Raw genomic sequence first — 15,787 nt, forward strand, 5'->3', positions numbered from 1 at the left:
TTCCCACGACAGCTTCAGCTCTGCTACATCGAGATGACAGGCTGGACCGCAGCAGAACGCTGCCATCCAGCCTGTCATCCCGCAGACACTGAGAAGCGCAGGCATGCTTGTGCTCCTCAGTGTCTGGCTGTGACGGCATAAAGATGAGCCGAGGTCATGTCCAATGAACTCGGCTCACCTCATGCACGTCACTGACAGCGTGGGAAAATTCTCCTGCACTCAGCGCTTCAGCGTGAGAATTTTCCCACGCTGTCAGTGACGTGCATGAGTAGCACAGTAGTGTTTAACTTTGGCGGCAATATCAGTGATTGGTCGCGGGTCAATCACCATGGTGTTACAAAGGTCCGGACATTTGTGTTAAAAATCGCTGATTGGCCGCTGGCGCTGCCCGCGACCAATCACCGATTTGGGCGCCAAAGTTAAACACTACTGTGCTACTCATGCACGTCACTGACAGCGTGGGAAAATTCTCACGCTGAAGCGCTGAGTGCAGGAGAATTTTCCCACGCTGTCAGTGACGTGCATGAGGTGAGCCGAGTTCATTGGACATGACCTCGGCTCATCTTTATGCCGTCACAGCCAGACGCTGAGGAGCGCGAGCATGCCTGCCCTTCTCAGTGTCTGCGGGATGACAGGCTGGATGGCAGCGTTCTGCTGCGGTCCAGCCTGTCATCTCGATGTAGCAGAGCTGGAGCTGTCCTGGGAACCATGGAAAGGTAAGGATGATGTTGCTTTATTATTTTTCTTTTATTGCAGGAGATCATTGGCTTCAGCTGGAATGGGCGTGATGGTAAGTATGGTTTAATTTAGAACAATAAATAATTGTGTGTTTATTTAAATTAAAGGACTTTATTCTGGGTGTTTGTGTTTTCTTTTAACTTTGACTATGGGGTTAGTAATGGGGGTGTCTTATAGACGCCTCTCCATTACTAACCTGGGCTTGATGTCAGCTGGCATTATAAGCTGACATCAACCCCAGCCCTATTACCCCACTGCCACCGCTACAGGGCAGTGGGAAGAGCGAGGCTAAGTGCCAGAATTGGCGCATCCTATGGATGCGCCATTTCTGGGGCGGCTGACGGCTGGTGTTTCTAGCCTGGGAGGGGGCCAATATTCATGGTACCCTTCCTGGGCTATTAATATCAGTCCCCAGCTGTCTGCCTAGCCTTTGCTAGTTATTAAAGAAGGGGGGACCCCACGTCATTTTTTGGGGGGGGTCCCCCATTTTAATGGCTAGTAAAGGCTAGGTATTCAGCTGGGGGCTGATATTAGTAGCCTGGGAAGCTCCGTGGGTATTACCCCCTTCCCAGGCTTCAAACATCTGCCCCAGCCGTCTGCTTAACCTCCGCTAGAGACTAAAATTAAGGAGAACCCCACGCCAATTTTATTTTAAATAAATCCTTTATTTTAACACTAAATGACAAGTACAGTAAGCAACACTATCACTGTACTTCATATATATGTGACTGACATGTTTCTATCTATCTAATCTATGTGTGAAGCTCTATTCCTTCTATTCTAAATTGTCAGGTACAGATGCTGAATTGCCGGCCGGCTTTTTTAAAGAGACGGTGCATGAAAACACTATTATTTTTTTTAATAAATCCTTTACACTAAATGACAAGTACAGTAAGCAACACTGTCACTGTACTTCATATATATGTGACTGACATGTTTCTATGTATCTAATCTATGTGTGATTCTCTATTCTTTCTGTTCTAAATTGTCGGGTACCGGTGGATGCCGCTGCTGAATTGCCGGCTTTTCATGTTTCACTGTTGGCACTGTTCCCATCAATTTGGGCAATCACTGTAATGCCACAACCACCATGGCTGTGGCATTACAGTGAGTGGCAGACAATCCCTGCATGATTGGTGCTCTAAATAGCACCAGACATGCAGGACACGCTTTTTGTGCACGAACAGTTATCGAACATAACCTCGAACAGCCGAATTTTTTGCAAATCGTTCGGGTTCGTTGAACAACTCGAACACCGCCCAAAACAGCTCGAATTTGAGATTGGCGAACAGTTCTAGTCGAACAACGCTCATCTCTAGTGCTAACTCCCTGGGAACAATCATGCATAATGAGTGGGATAGTATGAGTTAATGTGAGTCAATATAAATGTGCACTGCTTTCCCATGTTAATGATAACGTGCTGTGACTCCCTTCTCCACCCCAGAGATAATCCTGTATTTACTCTATTTTTGGGATATATTTAGGGTATGTGCCCACGTAGTGTTTTACAAGCGTATTTGATGCAGAATTTCCGCAGTGGAAACGTTTGTAAAACGCTTGGTAATCCGCACCCCATGGTCCCCAATGCGAATCCGCAAGTTCTATGCCCATGCTGCGGATTTTTCCGCACCGTTTTTGATGCGCACAAAAATCCGCAGCATGTCCATTAATTTTGTGTTTCCGCATGCGGAATTGAATGCAATAAAAAAAGGTGTGAGAAACGCTTGCGAAATTCCGCATGCGTTTTTCCGGGAAAGGACATGTGGAAATGAAGCGCAAATTTTCCGCTTCATTTCCGCAATGTGGGCACATAGCCTGAATCATAAAAACCTACAAGAAGCAAAATGAACATAAACCCTGCTGTAAATAAATAAAAAGCAAGTGCATTTATATAAAATAGGGTTCTTAGTAACACTGTTTTTGATAAAAAAAAGTATATAAGCCATATACGTACCTTACCATATAAGTAAGGTTTTTAATATTAGACAGTGTAGATTGCCCCAAACGGGGTTCACCTTGTCGATGGTGGGAAGGCTTATATACTATTTTTGATCAAAAACCGTGTTACTAAGAACCCTATTTTATATAAATGCACTTGCTTTTTATTTATTTACAGCAGGGTTTATGTTCATTTTGCTTCTTGTAGGATTTTCTGATTCATCGCCATTGAGAAACATGCATTTATGTGCTGCATGTATACCAACTTAACCAAGCTCAAATTTAGTGTTTTTTCTCTCTTTAATCATGTTAATCTGGACTGTATAATTATTTTTGTTACATCAACACTTACTACCACATTTACTTGTACAACCCAGATATTTTTGCTGTGACACATTTCCTTTGGTCTTTATACCCTCCTCATTGAGGTCTGATTATTTTAATGAATTTTTCTAATAAAAATTATATTAAGTATAACATTGGAGATTTCAGTTACTCCCATTGCCCTTTTGTATGTCTTCATGTTTTAAATAAAGCTGCTTTGTTTTTGATACTTCTTGGTATTTGGCTTTGACAAAACCTTATTGATACAGTCATGTGCGGATTACATGCATTTGCTACCTGCAGATTTTCCACGTTATGCAATTCCTGTAGGGAAAATCTGCACATAAAACTTGGGGTACTCACAAGAGAAATTGACATGCTGTGGATATCAAACATGCACCAGGGGTCAGTTTATGCGGCTTAAATGAAAAAAAACAAAAAAAACACCGGGCATGAGTTTCCTATAGATTCCATACACTTTGCAGGAACTGTAAGACGCTGCGTTTTTTGTGCAGAGAAAATACAGTGTCAAAAACTCATTGTGGGGACATAACCTAAAACTGCTTATCTGATGCATATGAAAAAATATTCCTCTAATGCTGGCCAGACATCTCCATCTCTGAATGAAGGGTTAATATCGGATTAGTGTGCCTCCATAAAGCCCTGGGAAGCAATACAAGCTGATTGCTGGCTTCCCGAGCTTCTGCCATCAGTGCTAGTCGTTTACTGCACTGTTCCCTCATCAGCATATGGTTATCGAACAGCACTGTGGAAAAGGAGGCTCAGCGCCCACTCTCTATACGCAACTCTCCTCCCTTTTCCTCTATGTATAATTTTTTCACGGTGAAGAAGAAACTTCAGTTTCCTCAGGGCCATTGTTAATTCTGCACAGCAAGCCAGGCGTTTATCAGGCTTTGTGGAGAACCTCCCCTTCTTCTGGTAGGTAGTTATGATGCTCCTGAAGAACTCCATCTTACCAGGTCTTAAACTCACGACCTTGTCAGTGGGAGACCAATACTCCATTGTGGGAACGTAGCCTTAGCGGTTTAGGCGCAGAAAGGCTACAGAAAATCTTCAACATCAAAAACTCGCCCATTTGGTAAATTGGGTTACTTGATACAGTCATGAGTAGATTACATGCGATTTTAGTGACTTTCCGCAACAGAAACGCACTAAAAACAGTCTTTTTGCTGAGTTTTTAGAGCTAAGAACTGAGTGGAAACTCTCCAAATCCTCCTCAAAAACTGAGTTTCTGCTCAAAAGAACCCTTCATGTGCACGTACCCTAATAGTGACCCAAAAGATACGCAAGATATATCGGGACATTGAAGGTAAAAATTAGGTAAAATCCAAGTCTTCTAATGGGAGAAAAAACTGAGTATCATGGTTCTTTGAAAAAAAAAAAGTAAATATATATATAATATTTATGTTTATATAATCTTTTTTAATATTTGTCAAAATGCTGTTACCATACATCTGAGTCAATAGGAAAACATGAAAAACTCAACAAACTGTCCAGGTGTGTAATTTGTTTTTTTTTCTTTTTCCTGTAGAATTTTCTATAGCAAAAGAAAACAAAACATACATTTTATGTGAGAAAATAAGTGCACCCCACCCAAATATGAAGGAGACCTTGGGGTACATTTCCGTGGAAACTTTCCGCAGCAGAACTCCCACAGTGGTGAAGCCGCTGTGAATCCTATGCTGTAAATACTGCTGTGGATTTGTCACAATTTCATGTTGTGCCCTGCTTATATGAAGAGCCAGGTTTTCCACAGTACCTGCTCTTTACTGTATATGTAATATTATTTGTATTTTGCTTACACTAAATTCTGTAATTCTCACATTTAAATGTTACAAGGTTATGAGCATTATAGGCAGAGACTACATTTACTGCTTGGATTTCTTTTTTGCAGGACTCTTGGAGCTAGCTACATTGTATAGAGAAAATAGGCTGAAGCAGCTCTGCCAACAGACCATAAAACAAGGTATCTGTGAAGACAATGCGGTGGTACTTCTGTCAGCTGCTGTTAAGTATGATGCTCAGGTACAAGGAAATCTCTTTATATGTTGAAACCAAGATTAAATTATCATCTGTATCATTTCGCTTCATATCCAGACCACAATGGATTGAAGTCGCACATGATTTCCAAGCACACTAGACATGGATCCTCTTCAGGATATGCCATCAGTGAAGGGCCAACTATTGAGACTGCCAACCCTTCCCAGACAAAATCCTTCAAGGGAAAAGGGCTGTAGCATTGTGTGTGAGAAAAGCCAGAGATTCTGGTGTGCTTTTACCTACAGCTGTATTCTTGGGATTTTGAAAATTGCAGGGATTGGTCCCCTACACTGATGATATATTGTGGCAATATTTGACTATGTACTCGTCAGGTAAAACAGGTGACGTTAATAACAATGCTGAGAAGTTACAATGGCACCTGGCAAGGAGTGGGATAATATTGGGCAGAAAGGGAACAGTCGGAAAAATATGCAAGAACTAGGATGTGAGTGATTTTCTGATGTCTAAATGACTGTCAGAGCATCTTAAAAGGGGTTATCTACGACTTGGATATTGTTGGCGTATCCTCATTAATATCTTACTGATCCGTGGCTCCCCCCACTGTTCAGCTGTTTGCAAGGCTAGCGGTGGCCTGATGTAAACTGTGACCAGAGCTGGAGCAGTACGGCACTGTACAATGACCGTTCACTGGTGCAGAAGATCAGATCCTATTCCCTTCATTAGGAGCTGATCAGCCATTGTAATTCTGTGCCATAAACAAAGCAGTCTTCTAGAACCAGACTGAGCGCTCGACTTTGATGCAGATTTATTGTACATTTGCTTTAATTCAAGGATTCTTTTGCAACTTGAATTGTTTGGAATCTTATATTGTAAGCATGAAATAAACCTCAACTTCTGTAATTTATAAGTTACGTGTCTACAACAAGTCATTTGTTTCTAGGACCTGGAAGAGTTCTGCTTCAGATTCTGCATAAACCATATGACTATGGTTACCCAGACGGACGCCTTTGCTAGTATGGACAATGATCTCCTAAAGATCTTTATCAATAAAGCAAGCAAAGCCGGAGCCTTCAAGAACTGACTGGCATCTTCCATGATGATGGTGCTTACTTTGTAGCTAAACCTAAATTACAAGCAATTGGTGTATTTACTTTTTGATCAGATGACAATGTATGAATACTTAAAATTGGATTTCTTGTAAATTATAATATTCTGGTATTGGTGTTTTCAAAGCATTTTGCATTGTCCATGCAATTGTGAAACCTCTTGGCGCAACAGGAAATTGGTAAATTGTAAACCTTCTACACTATTTTGTACTTTTACAATTTTGGAAGATTGGCTGTTTATAAAAGTAATCTTGCTACATGATACATAATTGGCGTGTTCCCTATGGTAGCTGTGTCGCTGTCACATAAACAGCTAGAAAGAAAATTGTACATCATGTAATGTAATCTGTTCTAGCAGACAACAAGTAACAAGCAGGGCGCCAGTTATAACCGGAACAACTGTTCTGACACCTGGAGAATCTCCAACTACTTTGCTTCTCTTAAAGGGGTTTTCCCAAGAACAAAAGTTAATTTTAATCAATAGATTTTGGCATGATAATAACTTCCACAATTGGATGTGTTTAAATAAAATGTTCTTGTGCTGAGAATCTTATAAATGTGCCCCTGCTGTGTACTGTGTAATGGCTGTGTCTGACCGTACAGGAACATGGTCTGATCATACCACAGCTCCTGGGCAGGGGAGGAAGCAAAAGACTATACAGACATTACAGGAGGGGATCACAGCTGATTCTTTCTTTGAAGTAAAACATTGTTTAAAAACAGGCAGGGGAGTGTTTTACCTCACAAAAAGAATCAGCTGTGATCCCCTGCTGTAATGTCTGTATACTCTTTTGCATCCTTCCCTGCCCAGGAGATGTGGTATGATCAGATCATGAACTGAAGCATCTCTACATGGTCCGACACAGCCATTACACAGTACACAGCAGGGACACATATATAATATTATCTCAGCACAGGAACATTTTATTTAAACACATCCAATTGCGGAAATTATTATTATTATTCCAAGATCTATTTATTAAAATGAACTTTTGTTTGTGGGAAAACCCTTTTAAGGCCCTTTTACACCAGTACATAATTGAGATTTGTGCACAATAATTATGTAATATAAATTGGATGAACGTGCATTCATCATTCATGGAGTAGTTTATGCTAGAGAAAAACATTATTTGTCACTCAGTTATTGTGCATTGTAAATGGAAATTGTTAGCTGGTTCAACGACATTGGTTCTGCTTAGGAGGGGTGCAGATGTATTTTCTACTTCTATAGTGTCATCATATTCCATAGCACTTTACAGACATTAGATTGTGAGCCCCAATGGGGACAGCGATGATCAATCCCCTATCAGTATGTCTTTTGAAATGTGGGAGAAAGAATACCTGGTGAAAATCCATGCAAACATAAAAACTCATTGAACCTGTTGTCATTGGTGGGATTTGAACCCTGGTTAGTTTTATCATTGAAAATATTGCCTCATGCACACAAGTTTATTTAGTATCCTGAAGACACGAGGGGGGCGATACATTAATGTGTTTATGCCACATTTCTGGTGTAAACACCTTAAAAGAAAATAACTTCTAAAATATAACTTTTAATGATTAGCTATAAAACTCTCTAAATTTGAAAACTTCTAGAGATGTGTCTATTCATATAAATATACACAAGAATCTATTAGGCCCCCAAAAATTATAATAATTAACAGCATAGGATATAAGGGGACTATAAATTCCCTAGTAATCCCTAAAGTGCCCCTACCTGGCCAGAGGTTGGCACCCTAATAATTGCAATATGGCGCCCCTGCTCAACGTCTGATATCCCTAAAGACCCTGGTACACACTTAAACTATAATTAAAGTGCAGCGCAGGTAGTGAAAATAGACTCCTGGATGCGCACCAAACAAACATATATAAATGCTGGGACAATACCCACATTGCACTACCAACGATGATGAAGTATTATAAATAGCCATACTTAACTTAGATAGACTAAGCCCTGTAGTATGTGAATCCGTGAATCTATGTTCCATGTCCTGACGTGTGTGTCCCCCCCCCCGGTATCATCGGGGTTCATCAGGGGACTGATTATCCAAAAGGATAATGTGCGTCTGATGAACCCCAATGATACCGGGGGGAAACTCGTCCGGACATGGATTCCCATATCTGGATTCATATGCTTCATCCTGGTTGGTAGTCTTTGCTGTATATGGATTTTGTTTTCCTTGTACATATTCCTTAACTAACATTTACCATCTGTGTATATAACTAATGGTTTTAGGGATATAGAGATTTACAATTTTTTAGACACATATGTACATATAGCAATCTGGCTCATTTTGTTGTTCCGAATGTGGGTATTGTCCCGGCATTTATATATGTCTAAGTTTGGTGCGCATCCAGGAGTCTATTTTCACTACCTGTGCTGCACTTTAATTATAGCTTAGGTGTGTACTAGGGTCTTTAGGAATATCAGACGTTGAGTGGGGATACCATATTGCAATTATTAGGGTGCCAACCTCCGCAGATAGGTATGGGCACTTTAAGGATTACTAGGGAATTTATAGTCGCCTTATATCCTACGTTGTTTATTATTATTATTTTTTTTTGGGGGGGGGGGGGGGTCTAATAGACTCTGTGTACATTCATGTGGATAGACACACCTCTATAATTTTTCCTTTGTAGAGAGTTGTATAGATGATAATCATTAAGTTGTATTTTAGGGGTCTATTTTCTTTAAGGTGTTTACACCAGAAATGTGGCGTAGACACATTTATGAATCGCTCCCCGTGTCTTCAGGATACTAAATAAACTTGTGTGCATGAGGCAATATTTTCAATGGAAGAATTAGCCAGAGCTCTAAACCACAATTCTGTGTAGAAAATAATTACTCCAGATGATGTGATTCATGCAGACCAGAAAGGGAGTTTTTTTTTTTTACATAAAAAAAAGCATATGGCAGAAATATATTATACATTTTTGTTCCATATGATCAGTCTACGGTCACAATCTTGCTGTTACTTTACCCACATCTTTCAAAATTTGAGATTTTGAATATTAACTGCTTTTCCATGGAAAGTGCAAGATCAGCAGACATTACCTTGTCTATATCTCAGTGGACCATTACTACATCTACCCCAAGATCTATTTTCATATGAGGATCATGGTGCTGTATTTTTGTATTGCACATGAAACGGAGGTCTACTGTATAAGTAGCTCATGGGATGGTTCTGGGTTGTGAAACATATCCTGTAAAAGTTAGCTTTTAAAGCCGTTGTCCTACTCAGACAAACTTCTTCTCAATGATCATAGTTCCCCCATGTAAAATAATAGCAGGCATATTTACCTCTGGTGCCAGCTCCATTCCAGCGATGTTCTCCCGGGGATCATGTGACATAATGTCATGTGAGCCCTACACCCAATCAGTGGCCGCTGCACTCCAACTTTCTTTGGACAAAACATACACCCAGAAGAAGTGAGAACTGCTGCTCTCCGACTTCCTCTGGATGCCAGTTACATCCAAAAGAATTGAGGGTAGTGGCCGCTGAATGGCTGCAGTGATCCTGTGACATAATGTTACACAAGCCCCAGGAGAGTAGGCACTGACATTGCTGGACCTATAAAAGTATATCAGTGCCACGCAGCAAGTGGTATCGTAGCAGTAAATTTCTAGCCGTTTGAGCTATGCAGTATATCAGATATACTTGGGTGTTCTGCTGAAAGTCATTCGATATCTAGCAAGAAGAAAAAAGAAGGCGGCACTCACCAATCCAATATAACCGTCCTTTATTCCTGACAAGGACATTGTTGGATCAAAGGCCACACCGGAGAATATAGCTGCTATTATTTTACACATGGGGGAACTATGGTGATTTGAGAAGGGATTGTCAGAGTAGTGGACAACCCCTTTAATATGTGATGTCAATGGACTGCAAATAGTTTCATAATTAGACTTGTTAATCCTTCTGCTGTCTGAGACTAGCTCCTTCCTCGCTTGAATTTTAATGTTTGCTACTGGAAGAACCTTGGATGGGTAAACTGCTTGGACCTATAGTATGTCAAGAATTATTTTGTTTGAGGTTATATCGCGTGGACACTGCAGTAGTTACAATGTGGATGGAGTACTGAACAGTAAATACACCATTTGATATTTATTTTTGCACTAGTGTAATTTCCAATCGTCTAGGAGAAACTAACAATGGTTCGTAACTTTTCAGTCAGTGCATCCAATAACACATTTTGTTTTTAACTTACAGTAGGGTGTTGTGTATAGCAGTTTAGTAGTATCTACTCTTCCCTAATCAAGTCATAACACAGTTTTGATTGCTATTTTATCAAGGATCATGGAAACCAAAATTTATCCCACTAAATGTATTGCATATAAAGGCTCAATATACCGATTTATCAATAAACCTAAAATACTTATTTTGCACTAATAGAAGAAAAATCTATCTAGAACTGGAAAATAGACGACCCTGTGATGTATAATCTGTATGTGAACAGTTTTGAGATTTGAGCAAAGCTGCTGCTTGACTTTTCAGTGTTTTTTTTTGATAATTGTTTGTTTTCTATAATAAAACTTAATATAGAAGCGGTATTTTTTTCTTGACTATGTAAAATACAATTTTTGAAGTAAATCAGCTGCAGAAAACCACAAAACAAGTTGTTGGACTTTATTTTTAACCATTGAAATCTGTAGTATTGTATTTCCTAAGGGTATCCACAGCACTATATCTCCACTATTTCGAGGTGTATATGTAGTCTAATACTTACCACTCTCTAAGAAGACAGCAGCACCTTACCTGGGGTAAAACATAATTTCTAAATTGTACATTTACAATACCAATTAGGCATGATATTTTGCCTGGAACTGGACTTGTTTGACGCTCAATGAGAAGCATTGCTGGTAGAGCTGCTGGATCCTAGAAGTCCCCACTATAGTGTTGATCAAGCACTGAAAAGCTTGGGTGCTCCCTCGATTCCAGTAGCGAGCATTATGGAAGTGAATGGCAAACGCAAGCATTTTTCCGGAGGGTGGAAAAATTCTCTCTCGATTAGGAAATGAAAAAAATCAACTTGCATATATTAGAATTTAGATTAATACACAATTCCTAGTGTCAAAAATCTAAAATTAAAAATTGTTGTTTTTTTTTAATGGATTCACAGGAGAAAGCCTATTCTATCAGATCCTGGGGTATAGAGGTAATTTTCCTGAGAAATGTTGCTTATAGGGGAGAAAAGTGCCATGAATAAAATGATACCTTGGTATCTGCCATCCAATGTCCTAGTCTAGAGAAATCAACATTTTTTTTGAAACATGTAGATCAGGAGAGCAGACTGTCAGTCATTACTTGGTACGGCTTAAGGTGACCGCATATGCTGAGGAGCGGAGGCGAATGACGCACTGCAGCAAACTGGCCTCTGAACTGTGCTGAGCTCACTGAGTGACAGGACACTGCTCACTAACCTCAGTGCAGTTCAGGAGGGGCCTGTTCACTGCAGCGAGTCATTCTCCTCTGCTCCCCAGCATGTGCGGTCGCCTCAAGCCAGGTGAGTAAGATTTTTTTATTTTATTCATATTTTTACACTAGGAGACAGCAGCAGCAGAATACTACTCTCAACATCGTCCCTTGCTCGTGCTGATCACAGCGCCAGCAGGGGACAATCATGAGAGATTCCTTCAGCACCTGGCTCCACGGAACAGCGCTAACTGTACCGCTGATTCCCAGGCGCCGGTACATGTGATTCTGATACGGCACACTGTTGCCACACAGGTACACACGGACATCTCTGGTACTGTTTTTTCCAGTACTGGAAATATCAGGACGTGTGAAACATGCCCGAATTATCTGCACTAACATTGCAGGATCCAAACAGGTGTACTGTCATCTCTCTCTCTCTGGTACCCACTCGCTGCACACAGCTGCTTGCTTCCGTGTGATCCTGTGTGCAACGAGCAGGTGCCTAAGAAAGTGTGGGGACGCTCTTGCCCCCCCTCTCCTTATTTATAACCGCTATTTAAAGGCACATTGACTTCTTAAAGCAGTATTACTATCCAGATAAGACTGACAACCCCATTTTAGTGTTGTAAAATATTCATATTTTGAGTTGTCATTAAAAACAAATACTCCAGGTGTAGTGCTGTATTCCAGAATTCAGATACCATTCCCTCTTCACCACATGACATCACAGCTCGGGCTTGTTCATACAGAAAACTATATTTGTCTATTACAAAAGATGCAGCACAAGTGTCTGTCATCGTAAGATGGGCTAGAGAATTTGTACATCGTTTTTACTAAAGCTCACATCTTTTTGAGATAAGGTATCTTGATCTTGGTATGTAAGTACACTTCTAGAATTCTTGCTGCTTCAAAGAGTACGGCATAAATAGACCCTGATGGGCAAACGAGGGCTTTTCCTGTAGATTATGCTACTAAATCTTTAATCCTGGACTGTTTCTGTAAACTAACGCCATAATTGACGTTGCTCACCACACGATCAAACATAAAACAACTCAATGGGATTTGGAATTCTGGAATTCAGTTTTATTTTTAAAAGTAATAAAAAAAAATGTTAGCATGAACATAATCGTGGTACATTGGTCAAGCTTCACAGAACTTCTGTGTTTTCAAATATAATAGGTTGACTGACCAAAACAATAAAAATTATTCATTAGCAAAATTCCCATGTACTATGGGACCATACTGTGCAGTAGAAGCATGAGAATAAAAAAAAAAAACCTATAGGCACAGGCAGAGACAGCATGGTTGTGCCATCAACACAAAATTATCTAATTTTTTATGGAGGTGTAAATTGGCAATTAATTGTAATGTTCCGCTCTTCCCCTGCATCATTGTATTTCATGGTTTTGGTTTTTTCATTAACAGAAAAAAAAAATCAAAATATCAACTTTGTTCGAGGCCAAGAGTAGCAAACACCACAAAAAATAAATAAGGGCCCGATTAATCAAGATCGGAGTTGCTCCCACTGGTCTTGATGACCGCACATGCGTGAGTCAGATGCTCCCGAGTCATGAGGAGGTGCACGTCTCCTCATGAATCTGGAGCGGCTATAGAGTTGCACACGCCTCCAAGCACATCAGAAATCGCTCTCCATTCTGATACCAGAGTAAGATTTCTGGTGTAAAGAACGCCACAAGTCGTCATGAATTAGATGAGCTGTGGAGTCACGCCCCTGCTATGCCCAATTCTTCACAGAAGCTGGCGTGAAGATGCAAAAAGTCGGAAAATTTTGCCGTGAAAGATTTGATTAATCGGGTCCAAAGTGTTTGTTACTTTACGATTAAAGAGGATTTGTCGGCTCTCCTGTGGGGTCTAGTATACAATATACAGTGCTCCTGACATGTCTGTTTCAACAGGTTTGTGCAGAGCCGACCACTTCCATATGGAGATGAGAGGCGCTGATGACATAACGTCTGCACATATCTGGAAATCATGCACGCGACTTGTCAGGTGTATGCAGATGTTATATCATTAAGAATGCACACCTCCCCGTGAGGGAGTGACCAGCACTGGATAGTCCCTTTAAAATTGTTGTTTTATGAACAATACAAGACTTGCTTAAAGTATAGTAAAGGAAGTCTCCATAATTCCTTATGAAAATGGACGTAGGGACTCGTTCTACTTATTTTTCCTACTCTTTCAGAAGAAAAAGAACAATCTGCAGTGTGAATATACACTTAAAACTATAGGGAAGCAACACACTTGTGTGTTTTTAAGGCCACATAAAGGGAAAGTGAGGTTAAGACCTAGAATACGCTATTCTTTGTATTATTTATTATTATTTGTATTCTTTGTAGATTGTACTATTCTTTCTACAATAGGTTTTCAGAAAGAATATTTTGAGCATTCAGATAAATTATTAAGCTTCTTGCTCTGGACACATGGAGGTGGCAGTCATATTATTAAGAAAACTAATAAATATGTTTACTATGAGGGCAGTAAATGACATGCTATGACTTTATGGCTGTGACCACATTGAATAGATCATAAAATGACAGACATTAACGCACTCTGTTAAATGTCACTGAAAGATACTAAGGATATTTTGGACAAACAGGTCCCTCATAATCACTAGGGCCTTTAGCATTTAGTGGGGAGACAGGGTATGGATTGGTTTTCTAACTTGATGTTTCAGAAGATATATTATGCCAAACTATCACTTTAAAGTTTGCAGTTCTGTGTGTTTGAACACCAAGGAAGATTTAATCAATAAATGAGTTCAGAAGATCCCTTGGATTTATCGGCTGCCACCTTATTTCCAGAGCAACAAGTCTCCATTGGAAGGGAAATATGAATCATGAATACACTGAGTTACCCCATATGTATTTAACACAAACCTTAATATACTTATTACATGAGTGTACAAAGTGGATATCAGTCGCTTGCCACCTGAAATGTTACCACTAACACACGAACTTGTTTTCTGAACTTCCATACAACTATAGCACCAAACACCGAGCCTGCACCCGTCTACTGTCAGTTCCATTCTTCACTTGAGGTAATGGAGAGGAAGACGTCACAAATAGAAGCCCCACTAGTGTCTGTATATGTATGAGTGGGAAAATTAGTTCCAGTTTCCTTATTTTTGATAATGAAACTTATCAGCTAAACAGATGAAGTGCAGTGCTCTATAAAGACCGGGGGCACCTAAATGTACAGAGGCGCACACCATACGGAGCTGCCGTCATTCTTAGGATATCAATGTAGAACTGTTGTCTTCAGTAGTAATCAGCAAGTGGCCATCAGGCTCAAGTGGAAATGTGCACAACAATTAAATAAAATTCAAGTAAGACACAATTAAAATAAATAGTGCACTTTAGAATTAGCGTAACCATTCACACATGTGGCCTCAGGCATAGAGTTCTGTTTTTTCATGTGTCGGGGGAAGTTGTAGACTATGAGGTACTATCATCCTGAAAACACTGGTTTCTCTAAACTACTGCTAAAATTTTAATAGTCAAGTATCAGCTTCTAAAAGTGGTACAAACGGAAAAAAAATGTATGAGGAAAAAAAAAAACAATGAATGTCTGTAGATATGGATTACATTAGTGTCAGTGTAGTGGGCTTCGGAGGTTAGGTCTCTCTAGTCTTCTTTCTTTATGGAGTCTTCTGGCTTCACTGAGTCTGACACCTCCTCTGACTTTTGCCTCTGTATTCTTGTCCTTGTAGATTCTGTAATAACACAAATATGTAGTCAGTCATTTTTTTTTTTTTCAAATTCAAGTTTTTTTATTTTTTGTGTTGAAAAAGTACAAGAAAATACAATATACATAGTAAAAGGGGTAACGTAACTATAAATCTATGCATAACTACAGTACATTGGGGGGGTACAGGGAGGGTTTTCCATCAATATCCAGATCAAGCATGTATTTTTCCATATGAAAGATAGAGAGAGAGGGAGCGGACCACGGCAGACCACTAATCAATAGAGGTAGTCAGTCATTTTAACGATTGCATGAAGGGAATCTGTCAGAAGGATCAACCCTCCTGAGCCGTCTATATGGGCATATCGGTCATAGGAGGCGGAATACAATGATACCTTGATATCGGCCATCCAATGTCTTAGAAAGAAAAACATGGATTTCTCTGGAATATGTAAATGATCTGTTAAGATCTATGGGAAGAATATAGATCTCCCTGAATTAAAGAGGGCATTAGCAGTGTGAGCCATGTAGTGGCTG

General features: G+C 39.9%; 2 protein-coding genes across 3 annotated transcripts in view; one reads left to right on the forward strand and one right to left on the reverse strand.

The window, feature by feature from the left end:
• RCBTB2 (RCC1 and BTB domain containing protein 2) overlaps positions 1-6,645 on the forward strand; it is a 63,364-nt gene extending 56,719 nt beyond the window's left edge. Inside the window, exons 11-12 of one of the 2 annotated variants that reach the window (XM_073663827.1) lie at positions 4,916-5,046; positions 5,963-6,645. In XM_073663827.1, the coding sequence (XP_073519928.1) occupies positions 4,916-5,046; positions 5,963-6,103 (272 nt within the window). In that variant the 3' untranslated portion in view covers positions 6,104-6,645. The remainder of the gene's footprint in view (positions 1-4,915; positions 5,047-5,962) is intronic. The other variant, XM_073663828.1, reaches the window with a different exon arrangement.
• Positions 6,646-12,616: 5,971 nt separating this feature from the next.
• The window catches only part of RB1 (RB transcriptional corepressor 1), a 282,945-nt gene continuing 279,774 nt past the window's right edge, over positions 12,617-15,787 (reverse strand). The window contains exon 27 of the mRNA XM_073663829.1: positions 12,617-15,278. Within this exon, the coding sequence (XP_073519930.1) occupies positions 15,190-15,278 (89 nt within the window). The 3' untranslated portion in view covers positions 12,617-15,189. The remainder of the gene's footprint in view (positions 15,279-15,787) is intronic.

This window comes from Phyllobates terribilis, unplaced genomic scaffold (assembly GCF_046119375.1).
Source record: "Phyllobates terribilis strain yellow unplaced genomic scaffold, ASM4611937v1 Scaffold_2__4_contigs__length_985480577, whole genome shotgun sequence".
Classification (NCBI taxonomy): Eukaryota; Metazoa; Chordata; class Amphibia; order Anura; family Dendrobatidae; genus Phyllobates; species Phyllobates terribilis.